Source organism: Phaethon lepturus, unplaced genomic scaffold (genome assembly GCF_000687285.1).
Source record: "Phaethon lepturus isolate BGI_N335 unplaced genomic scaffold, ASM68728v1 scaffold7025, whole genome shotgun sequence".
Taxonomy (NCBI): Eukaryota; Metazoa; Chordata; class Aves; order Phaethontiformes; family Phaethontidae; genus Phaethon; species Phaethon lepturus.
In genome coordinates, this window is record NW_010542615.1 from 3,093 (window position 1) to 24,351 (window position 21,259).

Below are 21,259 nucleotides of genomic sequence, written 5' to 3' on the forward strand. Positions count from 1 at the left end.
CTGAGCTGAATAATCCTCAGTATCCTTGGCAGTGTGTCAAGCCGGACGCTGACTGCAGAGCAGAAAGAAAAGAAGCTGTTTGAGGCCTTAGAGACAAGAACTTGAGCATGGAGGATAATCCTGGTGCATGTCCAAGCACTCACTTTCAGAGTATATTATAATGTACATAGGTATACAGAGTAAAAACTGAGCAAATACTGCCTGCTGGTCTTGCTGTTCAGATCTATAAGTCCATCTTCAGGACAGGAATGTTTCTGAAATAAGCTCCTAAACATTTTATGAATGTGAATTCATTCTCAGGAAACCATTGTGAGCTGCTTAGTTGTTATTCTGTTCTTCAGGTACCTGCATAAGAGGTAACAAAATTAGCTAACTTTAAAAAGATGCAGAAACATCAGGCTGTTGCAGCGCAAGTGAACAACAATACGATGAATAAATGCCAGTACATTTTATTATATACTCTTTAGGCCTGATCCTAGGAGTGTGTGTAAACAGCATGACGTGTAAGTCAGTGTCTCAGACCGGATTCCACTTGTGGAGGGGCCGAAGGATACACCCTGTAAATACAGTTTGTTTGTAGACCCATATGTAACTTTGAAAACTTGATGTAGAGGAGTTGTTACTGTTAAAACCTTGGTGGTAGATCTTTAGTAATCCACATCTACATCCTGTCTGAAAGAATCCTGGTATTTTGGAGTTTGAGTATGGTATATAAACCTTCTACTTCTGTGGTGTTTCCTTATTGCTGTGAGTATATTAGTAATCATGTAAACTCAGATTCTCTGGTTAACATGTTTTGTGTTTTGGGCTTTTTTCCAGAATTTTGTGCTATCGTTTGGAAAGGAGACATTACGGACAACAGCAGTTACTCCACAAAACATGGATTACGTGGACTTCATTCATTTAAACATTTTAGAAAAGAAAGTTCTTAACAGTTCTGAGGTTTCGGTTCAGTATTTATGTTCTAAGCCTTGTATCATCAACTTGGAAGCAGTAGCTTCTTCTGAATTCAGGACTGGTGTACCAGTGTATAGAAGGAGATGGAAGGATGAAAAAAACCTTTACATTAGCAGAACTCGACAAGTACATTTGAAATTTCCGAGCATCATGGTTTACAGGGATGATTATATCATCAGAAACTCAATAATAGTGCACAGTGTGATATTATATGCATGGATTAATCACAAATCAGCTAGCAGCTATGATGTTGAGCAGAATGAAGACTACCAGGATGCAGTTGCCAAGAATTACACTCTTTTAGAAGCAGTTCCACCTTTTGAACGCCCATATAAGGACCACAAAGTTTGTCTTCAGTGGGGTGCTGACTATTTGTGGATGCTCAAGGCAAACAGGATACCTCAGTGCCCTCATGAAAGTGGTAGGTATAATGTCACTTTTTTTTCCCCCAAGGAAACTAATGGGACCCAAGTAACATATTTGGTAAGCTGTTAAAAAGTACATACCTGTAGGAAATAGTAAATGTTATGTAAAGTTATTTACTTGGTTTGCCAAGTTGAATATGTTGTTGAATATGTAAGCTTCATAACTTTGGGGTTAGAGTTGCAAATGAGTGAAGCCATCATGTCCTTCAGAGCTGGTTTGTTCCATCACAGCCAGCCTGGAGGTTTGTAGCAGCACAGCCTTCTATTTTCTAAGTGTAGTCAGATAACTTTAAAACCACTGATGTTAGTGGACATTATTCCTTTGTCTGTCCTGTTGTTCAGTCCCTTACTGTGTTATTTCAGGGTCAGTCCTGCTGTTCTTACATACATAATTCTCACACAGGTACTCTACTTCTGCTTGAGATGATGGCCACACACTCAGAAACATATTTTTAAGTCTTTATAGTAATAAACTTGATAGTACTACTTTTTTTTCCCCCAAAACCATAATTGACAAGCATTTCTGTTTTAAAAATAAATAGTTTTAAATAAAAAAATGCATCTTGCCAACTGTATAAGTTACTGAACTTTGAGTCAGAGTCACAACTCTGCTTTCTAGATTTTCTCAGAGTTGATTTTTTTTGTCTGCCTATCTCTAGCTTTACACCTGCTGACAATTCTTTTTGTGCTCAATATATTCTCAAAGCAGAACCTAGAAGGAAAAAAGTTATTTGCTTCTAAAGGATTCTCTCGTAGAAAATCCCATAATGTTTTTTGTGTAATTTATTTTCACTGCATTGGCATGTAAATCCTCTGAAGATGAACAGGGAAGCAATATTGTTGCTGCTTTCAGAGGCTTTCTAAAATACTTGTTGGAGACAGCATGTGATTTCTGACAACACTGTGAAACGTTATGTATTATCTAATTATATTAGAGATGAAAAAAGTATAACAAGAAATAGAAGGAAATAACATTTTATTCAAATTTATTTTAAAAAATGAGCTTGTAACAAGTTGCTTGGGATTTGGTTTTTGTTTGGGGTTTTTTTTGTTTGGTTGGTTTGGGTTTTTTTCTGGGAAAGATGATGATATGTCATGGCCTTGATCTTTTCCCTGTTTCTGAACAGGGGCAGCTTTATCTGATTTACTACAGGATTATGTGTATCAGCTGAGAACAGAATTGGTATCTATCCATACATGCAGTGTAAACTGGAGAGCTGAAAATGGAGATCAAGTCCAAGAGCTGTGGAGTAATGTCACGTAGGCATAACCAAAGATAGGATGAGATTTAAGCAAATAACATAAATGAAGATTTCTCCCTTACTAACTGGTTCTTTAAGTGTCTTAGATTTAAACAAGTCTGTTCTTTCCCTGCTTCTAATACCAACTGGAAATGGACTCCATTTCACTTTCCATGGGTTATTTGGTCTAAGACTGTAATGTATTTAATAACAGCGAGTGAACTTGTGTTTAAGGACTTTATTGAAGGTTTCTGTTGTTTTTTAATCTGTTGTGAATGTTTGACTGTACAAGTGTAAGCTAATTAATTAGTTTTCAATGCTTGTTGTCTGGCAGATTAAGAAAGATTGTATCTTGCAGATGGTGTCCAGATTCTCAACTTTATATATGCTTCCAGTGGGGAGAAAACGGGAATTGTGAAGAAATTTGAGCAATTTGAAAACAGAGAACTTGAGACAGTCAGACAACATCAGATTGATTATCCCATGTAAGTATAGGCAAATAATTGAAGCGGGCTGTAATTGATTACTGAAGGCAATAGAATGTACTTAAACTCTTAGGCTATACCACAAATTAAAGGAATACTGCCTACTAATTTGAGAAAAGGCTCAAAAGGAAACTAGTTAGCAATTCCTTCTGTTCTCTGATTTCAATTTTGGAAAGGATTAAGCTGAACCTGAGAAAGATCATTACAGTACGTGTTAGTGCAGTGCTGTGTAGGGGATACCAATAGTAGGTGTAACTGAGCTGGTTAGGTACAGTTAGGAGGGTAAGTTAGCTTTTACATGGTGTCAACAGTCTGATGACTGCTGTCTCATGGCTAGCTAGCCTGGGCTTTTCTGCATTACGAGGAGATGTTTTCTGCATTTCAAACATTATTTGTGGACCAAGTGCAGAGCAGGGTTTCTTGCAAGGGCAAGCAGTGTGGACCAGCTTTTTCCCCATTAATTCACACTCTAGTTTATTTTGCAGCTGACAAGCCCTTAGTGATAGAGTCCTCTGCCCCGATAAGTCTTCCAGCTTGAGCTTACACTATTTCCTTCCACCGTCCCTGTGTAAACTCTCCTAGTTGGACAGGAATAAAACCCCTTATCCCCTGGACACTATTCAGTTACAGAGGAATCACTCTGGGAAGATCGTCTTTCTCTACTCTTCTCCCCTTTCCCAAAACTGTCACAACTCTTCAGTCACATTTTGCAGCTTTAGAGGAAAAAGGAAATATTGAGATACATAAATATATCTCCCACCAGATGCTGTTACCCTGGCAACATTATTACAGAAATAGGAAATGATCGCAGGAACTGGAACTTGCCTGCTGGTTTGTGTTTGGCCTGTGACCAGAAGAGTGCCAAGGAAGACTTGCCAGATAGCACAGGTTGCATACAGATAACTAGCCCTCAAACTATAGCTCTGAAGTCACAAGTACAGAGCAATTTTTAGCTCGTGGCCTCTTCAGGGTGGGTGACAGCCTGGTTTGCACGCCCTGCTGCCCTTTGGTCACCAGCACAGTTTCATTCTGCTTCTGGCACTGAGGCGCTCAAGCTCTGGTTGGGAATATATGTCATGAATTTATGCAGCTCTTTACCTGCTTCACACAGTTCAACCCTCTCTTGCCTTCAGGTGATGTCTCCAGTGTTAACATAAAGCATTGCCTGTGTGTTGTGGTTGCGTGACAGCCTGGGGTAGCTCTGTTAAGAAGGGGAAGAGAGTTTTCCTTCAACTCTCTGTATGTGAGCGGCGGTACCCTGCTGCACCAAAAGACTAACAGAAGCAGATGGATCTAACTGAAGTTACTCGTTTGACTTCATTCAGGGATTTGTAAGGGAAAGGACTGGAGATGGACAACTGTCATTTGAGGTAGCTATGAGTGGAGAGCCTGCAGCAAGGACAGGCTGGAACTGTAAGGGACTACTCACCCTGTATGGCATTCTGCAGCAATGGGGGCTGTGAAATGAGTCAGCATTGTCCCAAACTCTGTCCCAAGAAATTTGTCCAGAGCAGTTACGTGCTCAGACTGGCAATCAAGGATTAAATGCAGACTGTGGCATTTAAGTTTGCTATATTGCCAGAAATCAAAGATGAAAGGAGCGATATATAAGCATAAGCAGTGTTTCTGGAAGCACAGTGTTTGCCTGTAGGTCATAACAATCAATATACAAGTGATTGTGATTTACAAACCCTTCTACCTCACCCATGTACCATCTCTGGAGGATATGGTGTTATTAGCTATTTAAAGCGTAGACTCTACTGGGGAAAACTGCATCATCCTTGCATTTCTTTTTTAAGCAGCAGAGCAGGTGTCAGACCTATATTGGTTTAGTTTAGGAAAAGATTCAAGGTGCTCTATGTTCAGCCACTTCTTGAGAGAGAAGCAAGGAAAGCTGGCCCAATTTTAAGGTATTATAAACAAATATTGACTTTTTTTATTTATAGAAATACAAACCCCAAATAATATCACCTTCTAAAAGTCACTAAGAAAAGAGAACTTCTTTATCAGAGATGGTAATAATTGTAATGCTTTGCTGGGTTGTACATAGGAGGTACGGTTTTCAAAGGTGTTCAGCATTGGTCTAACTGCTGTGGAAACATTATGGAAATAAATGGTCACGTTTCTGTCAAGAGCACTGAAGCAGATTTAGTCTGGCACAGAGGAACTCCTTAAAATTAGATACTGTGGTATAAATTCTGCTTTTGGTGCCTCAGCCAGCTTTGTACAGAAATTTCTAAGTAGATAACATTGTTGGGTCTTCGTTTTTTTATTTTGCACTGCTCCATAGTTTGCACAGGCACCACCTTTATTTGTCCTGTGATAGCTCTGTGACAGCTATTCATACCTACCTGTACTACCCAGAGGCTGGATTCATTTTTCAGTGCTTGTCCCAAGCACATTTTCCAGCTGGCATTTAGTATAGAAGATACAGCTTAGTTTACTGGCTTCCACAATCAAGATTACAAGACCATACTTTTGGGGATTTTTTACTGTAGCCTGCATGTGGGAGCTTGGCTCCAAGTTGTCTTGGTCCTGTTTTCAGTTCCCTATTGGTGTGGGATCTGGCAGTAGCTCTGACCCACTATTCTGGAACTGATTCAGATAACACTCCCTTACTCTCCTCTCTTGTTATCACAAAAGTGCACAGTTAAAAGGAGATCACAGATCTAAGAGTCTTAAGTACTGTTGCTCTGAAGTTTTTCACTGCAGAGGATGTGTTCTGTTCTGAAGATTACATGTGCAAAACAGGTTTGCCAAATTAAAGTGAAATGCATGCTTTTCAAATTATCTAGGGAGTTTTCTCATCAGGAGTGGATTTTTTGTTTATTTTTGCTCATGCAGGTTCACCGTTTCTATCTGGCTATATTTACTCCATCACTGTGAAAAGGATCTGTGTGGTATACTGTATTTTATTGATCCGAAAGAAATGTATAGTACTCCTGCTGTATTTCTAAATGAGGAAGGTAAGGGATGTTATGAATGGCCTTCAGAGGGGGTCTAACGTAGTCTTTCTAGATCTGTGTCTAGGAATAACATTTATAAATACATTATCAGACCTATTTTGTGAAACTGATCCCTTGCACAATGCTTCTTTTTTACTATAGTGTCTCAATAGGAGAGTAGCTATAAAATTAATAGGGTAAAACTGATTGCATACCATCTAGTCTTGGCTAACTCCAGAAAATGTCTGCTTTGTCAGGAGAATAGATTGAATCTTACAGGTCAGGAACATACACTGAGATTAAACAGTCTTATCTCAATGCACAACCTTTGTTATTATTACTGAAGTATTATTTTAATATTGTTCTCAATTTTTATATATACACTACATGGAAACTTTTAAAAAAATTTGAAACATCCTCAAAAAGTTCAAATGATTCAAGGTCTTGCCTATATTGCAGTGTTCAAGAAGCACAGTCAATTTCCCTCATCCAAAAAAAAGTTAAGAGGTAGCTCTTAGTCTAGTCACACTTGCAGTAGAGGAACATTCCTTCCAGAAGATGGCCCTTCAGCCTCTGATAGAGAAGGAAATGCAGCAGCTGGGGGTTGGCTGGCAGGCTCACAGAAGAAGTAAGTGTGCAGAGTTTTAAAAGTGCACACCTGGCTTTCTCATAAGACATTACATTTTCTCCCCTTTGCAAGTTTCACAACTAATCTTTCCCCCTCTGTTATTTTTGCTATTTCTATTTTCTCTGTGCTGGAACCAGGCTAGATAATGAATCTATCCATTATAAACTGAGTGCTTTTCTTTGAAGAACAAACAAAAACGGCAGCTCGACTGGAAGTTGTCAGCCTGAAATGAGATTTTCTAGGCTAGTTTTATTCTCAGTGTCAGACAAGATTATCATAATAGCCTGTTCTGGCCTTAAGAGCTCAGACCATGACTCTAGCTTCTGCAGGTCCAGGTAGTAGAAGGTGGAGTCATCTTGTATTTGATCATTGCACACTCATGTGCTAGCAGTTGAGTGTTGAGTAGATACCATTGTCTGCTGTTCCCCTCTGCTGTTTGCTGCAAGTCATGTCTGCCTTCTGGTGTTTGAGATCAGCTGTTGCGCCCTCCCTGTTTGCCTTATGTTTAGTGTGTTTATCCCTCAGACAGTTGGTTTTGAGTCTGTGATTTCATGTGGGAGCCTGGGCTCCAAGACGTGTAACTGAAATGTGGAGCACATTTCCCTGGGATTCTCTGAGAGCTCATGTCTGGCTTGGTGAGTGCCCAGATCTCTGTTGGTGATGAAGAGGATGAAGAAGACAGAATCACTATGAATAATACATTAAGAAGCCCATTCTTAATGTTGACATTGCTGTGGTGTTTATTTCCTTTTTCTTCCCTTCTTCCTCTGTCAGGTTATGTGCATATTCAGATGCACCTCATGAGAGGGGATGACCTTGCAGTGAAAACTAGCTTCAGCCTTCCTCTGAAGCAGTGGTTTCGACTGGATCTCTCTTTTAAGGGTGGACAGGTATGTGTGCTACTGAGTTACAGGATCAAAACTGAGATTTGTTTAATTTCATTATGCCTCTGACAAACCCCTTAACAGCTGAGGCTGAGAGGAATACTGTAATTTGTACATGCTCACGTAGCACAAGAATAAAAAATCTAAAACTAGAAATTTTCTGGGGATGTTCACACCATCCAACTTTGGGAAAACAGCTTAGACGCTTAAGGTAAGAGCCTAGAATTACTGTGTATTCAGTGGCTATCTTGGTGCACGGTTGCTCTCCAGAGAGTTCATTGACTGTATACCAGCTGGGGCTCCTGGCTTAGATACCTTACCTAGATACTTTAAGTTACCTGGTGTGAATAGCTCTGAGGGACTTTACACTTGGAGGCTTAGGCGTTTTTACCATTCTGATATGAAAATGTAAGTGTCTGGGCTTCTGTACGGTAGCATGCCTCTTGCCTAGATGTGTTAGCTAACAGGAGGCATGTGCAGTTTCCAAGTTTTGCATATTTGACAAAGTGGCATGGGATTGATTACCATTAAAAGACAAAAAACTATTGTAGTATCCCTCTGTAGTAGATAAAATACGTAATTTACATTTTAACAAATCACAATTGTTTTTTCACAAAATCTTTCTTTTGGAAGGAGCAGCTCTGAAAACACAGTCTCCCTGGTCAAGTTCTCATCTAAACCTCCAGCTATTAAGATATTAGTGTGTGAAAATAATCAAAAACCTTAGTCTTCTATTTCTGAACTTCTTTCTCCTTGAAAATGGTTGAATAGATTACATTCTGAATTGTAAAAATAATTGCTAATCAATGGCAAGAACAGCTAAGCAAATTTGAAGTATGACGTAAATGAATGATAATGCTGAAACTGCTGTACTGAGAGAGCAATGTACAGGCTAAACTACTGTTGTTCTTTTTGCACCTTTTTTAAGTATATAAGTGGTAAGCAGATTGATTGTAGTGCAGGAAAATCAGGTAGAAATGTGTATTTCCTTTTAATATAATACACTTTAAAATATATTGTTAAAAGGAAAAGTGAAAAAAATGTTTTCTAGAATCAGAACTGTCTTTTTCAGCTTGTTTAAACTGTAGTTATAATTTAAGTTCATGGGAAAGGGAAGAGCCTATGGATTTTGAAGCTCAGCTTCAGGTGCAAATGTAAAAGTTACTGTCAATATTGATACAGGGTATATTAGTCTTGACATATTGGAAATTTGAGGGTTGCTTGTACAATTAGATTAAGAAAAAGTATTCATCCATCAGAGAGAAGAGTTAATTTGTTCATGTGTGAGATAAAACTTGTGGTCAATAAATTTTGACTTCTGGAAGAAGTAAGGGAGCCGTGAATTGTTTAATGAGCATTCCTGTGGAAAAAAGAGGACGTAGGACCAAACTTAAAAACATTTCAGTACTTTGAACCATTCTCTGTAACAGATAAAGCTGTGGTTCAGTTCTATCTTATTGACACGTCTTCCTGTAGTAAGTTTTTAAATGCTATGATCCTCAAAAGGTACAGAAGAATCTCCTTATTTAGGCACTTCATGTCCAAAGAAGAGCAATGAATCTGGTGAAGGATCTAGAGCACAAGTCTATGAGGAGCAGCTGAGGGAACTGGGGATGTTTAGCCTGGAGAAGAGGAGGCTGAGAGGAGACCTTATCACTCTCTACAACTACCTGAAAGGAGGTTGTAGAGAGGTGGGTGTTGGTCTTCTCCCAAGTAGCAAGCAATAAGACAAGAGGAAACGGCCTCAAGTTGCACCAGGGGAGGTTCAGATTGGATATTAAGAAAAATTTCTTCACCGAAAGGGTCGTCAAGCATTGGAACAGTCTGCCTGGGGACGTTGTTGAGTCACCATCCCTGGAGGTATTTAAAAGACGTGTAGATCTCGTGCTTAGGGACATGGTTTAGTGGTGCACTTGGCAATGCTAGGTTAACAGTTGGACTCAGTGATCTTAAAGGTCTTTTCCAACCTAAACAATTCTATGATTCTGTGATTATTTCATTTTGGTTTAGATACATTTAGTCCAGCATGATCTGAGACAAAATATATAAATTAGGGAAGGTTGGAAAATTGAGGCATCAAGAAATTAAGAGCCAGATTTTAACAGCATCTGAAGATGCAAGTGAATCCCTAAAAACACCTAGGCACTTGAGAAAATTTTGCAGGGTTGTTTTGTGAGTCCTTAGGCAACTTTTTGCAATACGAACATGTATGAAAATCTTATCTTGTCTTCCTTCTTGGGCATCTGAATTCCTTTAACCATTCTGGCACTGCAAGTCTACTGAAAGTACATCTCCTTTAGAAGTAGGAGTTGAACGCAGGTTCTTTTTAAATCATGGCCTCTTATATTAGCTTTATGGCTGTTCTTCACCTACAAGATACAATTTCTTGAGGAGATCAGTATTCTCTTCATTTACCATCTCTGCTATATAAAAGCAAAACAGCCATTCACACTTCGGGAGAATAAAAGCTTCAGCAAAGTACAGATGTTTTGTAACTGAACACAGGAATGAAATAGCTGAAATAGGCAACTTCTGTGCTATTTTGCTATTTTTCATTGCTCGTGGTTGGTCAGGACAGGCCAGTGCCAATGCTTTCCATTATATTCTTCTTTCCATTACATTAATTCTTCTATATCGGATACATGACGCCATCCTCATTAGTGCAGAGGAGATACAACAAGCTGCAGCTGTAATATTCTGAACTATGAGTTCAAATGGCTTAATAAAGGTACCTTGTAATATTTCATTTATTATTAATATTTTGCTTTCTTTTAGATAGAAGTAAGCAGTGTTGGGAAGAGTTTGAAAAGACGTCATCATCAATCTTTTACGTAAGCAGCATTTTCCCCTTTGCTGTGTATGTATTCAGACATGGAAAATGGGAGAAGGAGAGCACAAGTTTGTAACTGAGATTCCAAATGATTTTCAAAATGTCTGTGGTCTTTTTCCACTCTATGCTTTCAAAAACAGTTTGCATTACTGTGCTTACATTAGCATGAGCTGAGTAATTTTATTAATGCTGTGAGCTAGTTGAGTTAACATGATGTGTGATCTAGTAGTAGGGTCTGATAACCCTCACTAAAAACTGGTTGGAAGGTCAGTGGCATTAGGATCAGTCTTCAAATGAAGTCTTGGCCTTGCTGAAGTCAAGGGAAGTTTTGCTGTTGCTATGAGAGTGCTAGGATTTCACCAGTGAAATTGTTACTGCTTTGCTTAGGTAGAGAGTGAAATTTCTACCAAAAATGTTCTTGCTCTATCTTTTATTCTAAGCAACTGGATTTTTTTTTAAATGGATCTTTAATTGTTCTCTTTCACTGTAATTTAAAATTGACTCTTTCTTGTGCAAATAATTTTAAAAAACCCTTTTAATATGGAAACTATGTAACAGTAAATTGCATGGCAGACTTCAGTGTTGTTCCTTCTCTGCTATGGTTTACAAACGAGAAATTGTAAATTTGTAGATAAACTCTAGGAGACAGATAACTTAAGTTTTCATATGCCAATTCTAGAAAAGTGCAAAGGAGAGGTGGAACTGAAATCTTTGAGGATGTGTAATCATGCATAAATCACCAGAAGATAGCTACAGGTCAGAAAAATAAAACACCCTGATGGTTTAATATGTTTCTAGACAAAGGATTTGTTAAATTTACTACAGAATTTATCACACTAAATTGCAGAGTAGATTTTGAGAGTAAACAGATGAGAAAAGAAAAAAATACTGGTAATGAGTTTAAGGCTGTCAGTTATGGCTGGGAATTCTGAGATGCGAATTCCTTTTTCATAGTATCTCGTGATAGCCAGCTTACTTCTTTTTCATGTTCTCAAGTTTTAGGGAAGATTTCTATTATGATGACACTGCTGGATACTTTGTTCTTGGAGGCAGTGGATATGTAAATGGTATTGAAGCGTTCTTTGGACCTGTGAAATACTATCGTCTCAATGTGTTGGAAACAGAACAGGTAAACAAAAGTAGTAGTTGGAAATGTTTAAATATTAGCTATGGCTGAATTATTTTTTTTTTTTCAGCTGAAGCTCTTACCACATGATAAACTTGCTATGAAGCTGTTGTGGTTTAACCCCAGCCAGCAACTAAGCACCACGCAGCCACTCACTCACCTCCCCCCCCCCAGTTTTATATACTGAGCATGACGTCATATAGTATGTAATATCCCTTTGGCCAGACTGGCTCAGCTGTCTCCTCCCAGCTTCCTGTGCACCCCCAGCCTGCTCGCTGGCAGGACAGCACGAGAAGCTGGACAGTCCTTGACTGCTTAGCAACAACTAAAAACATCAGTACATTATCAATATTATTTTCATCCCAAATCCAAAACACAGCCTCATACCAGCTTCTATGAAGAAAATTAACTGTATCCCAGCTGAAACCAGGACAGAAGTATAATAGTACTTGGGAATATATAGGCAAAATATCATCATTTTCTGTTGAAATCTAGGCATGTTAGTTACCACTTCAAGTGCTAAAAGTTAAGACTTCTGGAAGTGAGAATGTAAAGCAACGTTCCTAATTGTATTTTTAACTTATTTTCAACATTGCTTTGTTTCCCAGAGTTTTTGTTGATACAGTATTGAACACATTTGATTAATTTATGGTTTTGTTGAAATCAGTGGTAAAAGTTACATAGGCTTGGTCAATTTTGGAAGTTCATCCATGGTTTCTTGGATTATGCTGACTGTTTAAAGTCATAGTCTATTATGGCCAGCATCAGGTTTTCTGGAACATTAACATGATGTGACAGATAAGCTGATTGTAGCAAGCAATCTGTTTCCTATTGTTATTTGCCTACAACACTTCCTTCTAGCCAAGCATAGACAGCAACAGATATGTAGATGCCATTTATCCATCATTTGCCTTTTTATAGATTTCTAACTCTCTTCATGACAAAGAAACAGTGGAACAAATTGAACTCTACTATGAGAGATGTATGGACATTCAAGAAATAGTTTATGAGTACAGATATCTTGTAAGGCAAGGCGAAGAAGCGCAAAGAAATTGTAAGTGTTTATCTATGAACTTTAAACTGTCATCTTTGTAGACCTGTTTTCTTTCCTTTCACTAGAATCTGGATAACAATTACCAAAAGTAAACTTAAATTCTTCCATAACAAGAAAAAAGGCAATTTGAAGAGTTTAGCCTTGTTACTGGCAGCTAAAACTGTGGGTTTGTCCCTGGAAAGACTTTTGTGCCATGGAGTAAAAACTTAAATTATGTTCTTGATATTTCTTCTTTCATAGGAAAGGTGCATAAAGGGACAAAGACACACTTTCAAGCTTACATGTAAGCTATTCAGTTGCCTTTCTTCCGTTTCATTGCCAAATGTCCCTAAAGCCACATGTATTTTAAGCCCTTTCTCAAAAATGGGTAGTTTTTGCTAGAATGTCTCTGCCACACTTGCCTAATGTGCAGTAACTGACAGGTTTATTCCAAAGCAGCCACTTCAGCAAAAGAAGAGTAATATAGCTCAGATGTGTACTGACAACTAGCTTATGTTTCCAATTAGAATTGTGACTGGAATATGGAAGAGAGTAGAAAAAAAATCTTATGTATTTGTAAGCAGCCCGTGCTAGCTGTATGAGTTTTTAGCACTGCTTTGTGTTAAGGATGTCTTCACCTTTAACATGAATTTATAGTCTACCCTAGAAACATCTTTTTTGCTACCAGAAGGTTGTTCTAAAGACCAGCCAAGTCAGCTTTCATGTCTTAAATATGTTATTTCCTCTAGGTTACTATGAAAACTATTATTTGGAGCTGATTCATAAGTATGGAGAAAAATCCAAGTGTGATGCCTTTATGTGGGGAAAAGAGTTCAGGGAAAAGTACCACACTTTGTTCAAACTGTTACAAGAGATGGATTTCAGTGCTCCAGATGGTAATCATATTTTATTTTATTGTTCTTAAAGAAGTCCACAATATATGTCATATAAATTAGTATGCTTTGACTTCAGTTCATGTTTTATAATTTCTTTTCATATCAGCTAACTTAGTAAAGGAGTTCCATGTGGCTTATATGTTCTGCTGCAAATGAATAATGACTTGTTACATAGAAGGAAATAGAGATATCCTCATGTTTTTAGTGTTTAGTTACTTTGAGATGGTCTTTTGGATTTTTATTCACCCTTACTGTTCAGTAGTACCTTGTATCTCTAGGAATTTTGGTTGTCCGCATGGAGAATACCATTCAGCATAAGAAATAACAGAATCTGTCTGGGTCTCATTAAATTAAGGAGGGGAAATAAATTCCTGATTTTAACTCTTGCAATAACTGTGCATCCTATCTTTTTTTTTTTTGGTGTTAGAAGATGGAATTGATACAGTTCTAGAAGTTGGCCGGAGGATATTTGAGAAGGTTGCAAAGAGTCTGTCCAGCACCGATGGCCTTAGCAATATGGGCTCCTCTGTCCCTCTCTTGGTGGATTCCAGTTGTTGTGGATACCATAAGGCTTCCTATTTCCTTGCAGTTATATTTGAAACTGGGCTCGGTGTATCTATGGATCGTACAAAGGTAGTATATTTAATATGTTTGGTTATGTCTGTGAAATTAATTAACTTTAAAGGCAGTTTATAAGTGGGGTGAATTTATGATCAACTGAATTAAAAAAATGTGAAATGGCATCCAGATCCAGGCCATGGTTGAAGGGATTCCCCAGTACAGCTACTCCTAAACAGCCCGATGGCAGTGAAGTCTTTATGGTGGGAATCTTTATCCTGCTCATCCAGAACAAGGAAATCAATGACTTAGTAAGACTTAAAAATGGTGGTAAAGTGAACAGCATGGAACATACTGCTTTTCCCAGTCATTGAGGAGGTAGGATGAAGTAATAACCCTCAGGTCACCCACAGCCATTTGTAGATGGGTATGAAAAAAGTCTCACGTCAGGCAAATCTCCTAAATTGGAAAGGTTGCATAGTACAGTCAGGAAAGAAGTTCCATTTTACAGTGTGCAAATATGTCTCACTGAGTATAATATGGTCAAATGATTAAAGATATCCAAAGTAGAACAGTTTTGTTTTGGAAGAAAAATGACCATGCTTCAGCTGAGCAGCTGCAGAGCTTGTGAATTCCTGACCTTTTAGGCAGGTTGCAAATAACTGAAATGTTTCCGTGCAATCCCATTGCAAGGTCAAATAAAGGGGAGGTGTTTATATGTCACTAGAAGAGGGCTATTCTGAAATTGCCTACAGATACTTAATTGTGATATAATAGTGTAATCTAAAATGCTCATAAAAGAATAGCAGATCTGCCTAATGCAGTTACAGGATACCAAATCAGAAGAACCCCTGAGAGGCCAATCTGAGACCAAGCTCACTCTGGTTTCTCAAACACAAGAAACCTTAGACAGGAGCCTTTTTTATACCCTAATTATGGAGTATACTTAGTGCTAATTATGGAAACTAAGTCATTTCATTATTGGATCTGCTTCAGATAGTGTAGGAAATAATTTAATATCCAGCACCAGGGACACCACTGTTTTTGTTTCTGTGCAGGTGAAAAATAATAGTAGTACCAAAAATGCTTTTGGCAAATGTGCGGTACCTAGACTTATTTCTAGCACCAATTAACGTGTATCTCAAGGGAGCTTCGTGCTGAAACCTTGTCAGCCACAAGTTCTGTCCTTCTAATGCTGTCAGATCCTTAGGGCAAGATTTTCAAGTGCTGTTTGTTAACTTCCATACGTTTCCGCTGAATTCAGTGTGAAAGCTCCAGTTGACATCAGTGAGACCAGTTAAGTCACTGCTGAGTATAAAAAGTGTCAGAGTATAATTAACACTGTAATAAAGTGGCACTAAAAATTGCTGCACACTTAGTGGTGGCAGAATAAGTGCAATACTTGGAAAATATTTAGAGTCTAGTTTTTCTTTGAAATCTTTCCGTACAGATAGAAGACATTTAACTACTTTAGGACTGTGCTTGATTCTATAACTGTGTTTACATGGTATAGCTAGTATATCAGCTACGAGTATGAATGCTCTGTTCCCTGTAAATCTCCACTAAAGTGCTGAACTTGTGAGGTATGCAGTGAATTCACTCTTGTTTATGTCTGTTGATATTTGCCAGGGACTGCTGTATAGTTTAGTTGGCGCTCAAGGGAATGAGAGACTTGCTGTGATGAATCTTGGCTATAAACATTACCAAGGCATCAATAACTATCCACTTGATTTGGAGCTGTCATATGCTTATTACAGTAATATTGCAATAAAGACATCATTGGATCAACACACTATAAAAGGGGAACAGGTAAAAGAGTTCTAAGTGTATCTGAATTTGTTTTCTGTGGAAATTACTTTTCCTGTATTAATATTAATTGCGTGGCCAGAACATTCTTGTCTTGATTTACAAATATTAGCTAATCTGATTGATGTCGCTGCCCATGGCAGGGGTGCTGGACTAAATGATCTTTAAAGGTCCCTTCCAACCCAAACCATTCTATGATTCTATGGTTGTTACAAAATCCCCCAACTTATTTGTAGGTATCATTACTCCATTTTTTAACAAGGGGGAAACCAAATCACAGGTAGGCTCAAATCCTCAGAATTGTCCAACTACTTATCTTTCAGTAAAGTCTAAGTCTTATTCCTGGGCCCTAATTCCTCACTGTGATTTTTAATTATTAATATAATTGGATGTGTTTATTAAGCAACTGATCTGCTGTTTCAATAGGTAGACATCATGTAGTTCATGTAAAAGATGAATTATGCTCTCCATACTTACACCTTTTCTACAATAAAATGTAAAGATTTGGCTGTTAAATAGCTGTCTGATCAGATAAACCACAGTAAAATGATTTTAGAATGAGCTGCTAAATAGAAGGTAACACAACTTTGTCTGTAGAGAATACTCAGGGTAGGCCGGTACTAGGATCCTGGCTTACCAGAAATAATGATCATTGTAAAAAAAAATAGAGAGATTTTGATTGCTGAAGAACTAAAAAATCAGCAGACAGCCACTTAGATAAGATTGCTGTTGGGCAGGTCTTCATCAAGCTTTCTGCCAACCTTGTTTTTATCTTTTAAGAGAGGTTTCAATAGAAACTAAAAAGTTTTAAAGGACTTAAAATCACTTCTTTGCCATTATTAAGTGCATTTAAAACTACAAAGATGGTGGTAGTGGGTGTTCAGTTCTTGACATCTTGGCATATCTTTCCAGTGCAGAGTGCACTTACAGTTTTGTACTGTAATGAAGCAGCAAATGGTTTGTACACTGGATGTAAGGATGGTTCTTAATGCACTGGCCAGCAGAGGGATGGTGAGAATTTTAAACCCCAGAACTGATCACAAATTTTTAGGGATAAACAGGAAATGGGCAACATTTTCATTTTGGTGGCAGGTATATGAATTCATTGTGTAATAATTTTTTTTCTGTTCACCTACTCTTCAGGCATTTGTTGAAACTATAAGGCTGATGGATGATGAACAGCTAAAAGCTCAAACAAAAGAAAATGGTGATGTCTTTATGTGGTTGAAACATGAAGCAACAAGAGGAAATGCAGCTGCACAGGTATAAAGTAATACATTTCCCCTTTCTTGGTTTTATACACACATCATGTATGTACACCTATGGACTATATAGGAAAGTTGTGGAGGAGAGTGAAGTGGACAGACATTTTCTCCTTCCACCTAGAATTGCTTCTTTTTTACAAGCTTGAACTAGTTCCCATGTTTCTGTCTGATAATATCGAGTGACCATGCAAAAAGCTGTAACCATGATGCAAGGCAAAAGGGAAGATTTGCCAAGATTTATCAACCTCCCTCTCTGATCATTTTCCCTGGGTTTGTATTTGACATGGTGTGGTTGTTGCTGCTGATCTGAGACCAGCGGCAATATGTTGTAATACTGAGCCATTTGCATGCATCAAATCTACCTTTATGACTTACCTCTGCACTTAAATCAAGACAGCCTTTTGTGGTACTGACAACTATAAAAAATAACCCCACTGTAGATTTAATATCAGCACATTTCAGCACTGGGAAGCCCTCTGAATATTCCTGATAACCAATTGTTTTCAAACTGTTGAGGGTGTATAACTAGTTTCTTCACATATTTAAAATCCCTTTAAGCCTGCAAAAGTCTGGTCCTGCAATTCCAGTTTCAATATTAGCATTTATAACATTAATGCTTATGTTGTTTTCTTTAGCAACGATTGGCTCAGATGCTGTTTTGGGGCCAACAAGGAGTGGCAAAAAATCCTGAAGCTGCTATAGAATGGTATGCAAAGGGTGCAACAGAAACAGAAGATCCAGTGTTAATATATGATTATGCCATTGTGTTATTTAAGGTAAGTCATGTTTCATATTTTCACTTCAAAAAAAGTCATTCCTATGACATGGATGTTTGTAAGTTATCTGCAGTGACACACTGTGAAAGTGTCTAAAAGTGCTTTTAGATTTACTCTGAAAATCAGTCAATAGTTATGAAGATAGTGTTGTTTTTTACCAGATATGCACAACAATTTTACAAAGAGCAGTTAAAAACAGTTTAGTGACCTTGTTCCTAGCCAGATTCAGGATCAAAATACTACCTAAACTGTGGATCCTAATTTTTCACAAGCCTAATGGCTTGTCACCTCAGAAAACCTAACCAGTTCATAGGCATAGGCCTTGGTGTAGAGATATAGGTAAAAGTTCGATCCTTTCTTAGAATGCCCTTTATTAGATCTCAGAGAATGTTTTTTTCTGAGTAGGAATTAAATAGTCTGCATGCAGTTAGTTTTTTCCCCACTAGAAGCGGTAGACAGCAGAGGCTAAACTCAGACATAACCCCACCTGGGTCAAATAAGTTGTATCAGCTAAGTGGTGTCACCCATAAGACATTCAATGGTACTAAAGGTTGGAGATATTAGTGAAGAACTGTTAGGTCTTCATCTCATTCCTTTGACAGTGGAGGGCTCTTCTCTACAAAATGATTTCTTGAGTTTTGCTTGTGTTAATTTTGAGTACCCATAGTCTGTTTGACCCATGTCTGGAATTAATTTATATGGACAGCATCAGCATAACATCTGTGTGTTTCCTCTGGAGGCACTCTGGCATTCTTTTCCAGGAAAGCGGAGAGCTCATACTCATTGCCATATGGTGAACAAGCTACGCACCTTTGAATGCTCTTCATTTTTCCTTAGTTGATGAAAATTAAAGATCTGTGACATTATTTACCCATAAAAATTACTTGTACTGACTGGTGAAATAATTTTTCCTAGAATGAATCATTGAGATTCTGTAAAGCTGTGAATGAAGGGTGAGCACAAAGCTGCTTTTTTTGTTGTAGCTGTTTAAAGCTGAATAACACCTAGTAAACAATAGTATCAATGTTAACATGCATTTTGAGTGTGTATATGTGAATTTTCATCAGCCTGTATTCTGTATTTATAAACAATGTTTGTTTCACATATCTATTTCCTAGGGCCAAGGTGTGAAAAAGAATACAAAACTTGCTTTGGAATTGATGAAGAAAGCAGCAGCCAAGGTAAAATGTAATAAATATTTTATTGTAAATGTCCTGTACCAGGTGCTAATAATAATGAACTCGGATTTATATAAAATGCATATTATCATATTTCTGTGTTTAAAAAAAAAAAAAAAGTTGCTTCTCCCAGTGTCTTCACCATAAATGGTGGAAGCCTTATTTCCCCATAGTGGGAGACTAGACCACTCAAAATCAGCCAAAATTCTTATGGAAGAAAAAGAATTGTCTGCACTTAGATCTTTTGGAACTTGATAATAGTTAAGTGACTTACAGAGTGAATAGTTGATCCAGGACTATGTTTTTGCCTCATGTTCCTAAGCATTTTCTTCTAGACCATACCAGGTATCTTTTTTCATAGGAGTGCCTGCCAGGCTTGAGCTTTTGACATTGTGATCTCTCCAGAGTCAGGCAGAGATAACTGCTGTCTTTGAAAATCCATGCCAGCAGGCTTTGCTATAACAACAGAGCGACTTTAAGTTGTAATGTGAATGAAAAAGAGTAAAGACGGAGGTTTGGATTGTACTGCCGCACTCTGCACTGGGTGATGGTGCATTCCTGCAGCACAAGAGCTGAATGCAGAAGAATGGTGCCTTCCTGTCCTACCACGCCTGAGCTGTGGTGGTTTATGGCTAATTCTTTCTGCTTAGAGTTATAACTCCTCCAGGGGATGCTGGTGACTGGAAAAAGTATGTGCTGTTTCTGGCCAGCTCTTCTCTACTTCAAGGAGAAGACCTGGATGTCCCAAAGCCTTCTGTTTTTTCCACAGCAGGGGGAAGCATTGACAGGCATCACAGAGAAGAGGAGCCTCCCTCCAATTTAATGATCTAGTAGAGTCGGATTACCCAGGCCGTGATTTTGTCCTTAGTATAAAAATAAAAGAGTACCCAGACCTTGAGTACTTTCCTAGCTCTAGAACCAGAACTAGTTAAATTACTGACAATGACAATAGGATTTCGCTGCTGACCACCATCAGAAAAGAAATGTGCCAGAATTCTTCAGAAAAGAATTCTATCATTCCTTTGAAACAGGAGAGACTACCTGTTCTACTGCCTGTTTGGGAAAGGCTTGAATAAACTGAGTGGTTTCCACAGTATGATCAAAATTCCCTTGACTCAGGATCCGAGGAACAGATTCCAGGAAGCATCCTAGAGACAGCAATTTCCTTACTCTCCTTGAACCCAGTTACTTATGTTTTTATGCTCTGGTTCACATTTTCTATACAAAAATAACACCGTAATTATTGAAAAGTTTAACTGCTTTTGCATTTTAATGGATAAGCCAGCAACACTGTTCAGATCTGAAAGGAAAAGGAGTCCTTTTCCAGAGGGTCTTTATAAATGCCAGTAGTATGCAGTTCTTTCTACAGAGATTACAGAAGGAGACTGGGCAGTGTAGAAGCCAACAGTAGCAAGCAAATAACTTGTATTTGTGCACTGAGATTTTTTAGGTAGCTTTTACCTTATGTCACTGTTCTGGCATGGCTGCTATTAAACATAGTAAAAGAAGAGTAAGTAGCATGTTCACGTTTATTGGTACAGAGTAATTTGAACTGCTGGCATACTTACAGACACCATATGATCCACAAGTTCATGGAAGGAGACAGTGACTCATTGCAACCAAAATAAAAACTGTCCCAGGAAGATTTTTCTCCTCTTGATCCATAATTATTGATGCAAAGATGCAACTTAGTAACAGCATGTAGCACTATCTTAGGCAGATCTGTATGGTGATGGTAAAATACATTTTGAAAACAGCATCATAAAGTTCTGTGTTCTTTGCTTCCTATTTATTCTTAGGGAAATGTTCTAGTTTAAAAGAAGTGGGTTTTTGGGTTGCTAATCCTGTCAGCCAGGTTCTTGGAGTTCACACAAATAGATGTCCCGTTTGGGCTTTGCAAAGGAAACAGGTGAAAAACAGTCACAATTTGTTCTTGTCAACAAGTACAAATCTGAATGAAGACATGGCTGAGACTCTATAGAATAAGACAACACTGGAGTCTTATTCCTTGCTCTCAGTATGAGGCCATAAAGAAAAATAGCGTGAAAAAAGCCAGCAAACCTTTATATGCTTTAGTCCCAGATAAGTGTAGTTTTGGCTGGATCCTTGTGCCAGACATCTAGATAAGCAAGGTCACAAAAGCACGCAAAGTTGGGCAGCAGGTTGGAATTGCAGAGTGACACAAAGCAGAATCAAATGTGTGACCTGAGACTTCTCTTCTCTTTC

At 38.1% G+C, this 21,259-nt stretch overlaps 1 protein-coding gene across 1 annotated transcript in view; it reads left to right on the forward strand.

Moving 5' to 3' along the window:
• Positions 1–825: 825 nt before the first annotated feature.
• The window catches only part of SEL1L3 (sel-1 suppressor of lin-12-like 3 (C. elegans)), a 33,534-nt gene continuing 13,100 nt past the window's right edge, over positions 826–21,259 (forward strand). Inside the window, exons 1-13 of the mRNA XM_010288082.1 lie at positions 826–1,378; positions 2,982–3,108; positions 5,953–6,074; positions 7,456–7,571; positions 10,341–10,396; positions 11,392–11,524; positions 12,443–12,575; positions 13,304–13,449; positions 13,871–14,083; positions 15,638–15,817; positions 16,958–17,077; positions 17,715–17,855; positions 18,974–19,036. Coding sequence (XP_010286384.1) covers positions 880–1,378; positions 2,982–3,108; positions 5,953–6,074; positions 7,456–7,571; positions 10,341–10,396; positions 11,392–11,524; positions 12,443–12,575; positions 13,304–13,449; positions 13,871–14,083; positions 15,638–15,817; positions 16,958–17,077; positions 17,715–17,855; positions 18,974–19,036 — 2,049 coding nt within the window. The 5' untranslated portion in view covers positions 826–879. The remainder of the gene's footprint in view (positions 1,379–2,981; positions 3,109–5,952; positions 6,075–7,455; positions 7,572–10,340; positions 10,397–11,391; positions 11,525–12,442; positions 12,576–13,303; positions 13,450–13,870; positions 14,084–15,637; positions 15,818–16,957; positions 17,078–17,714; positions 17,856–18,973; positions 19,037–21,259) is intronic.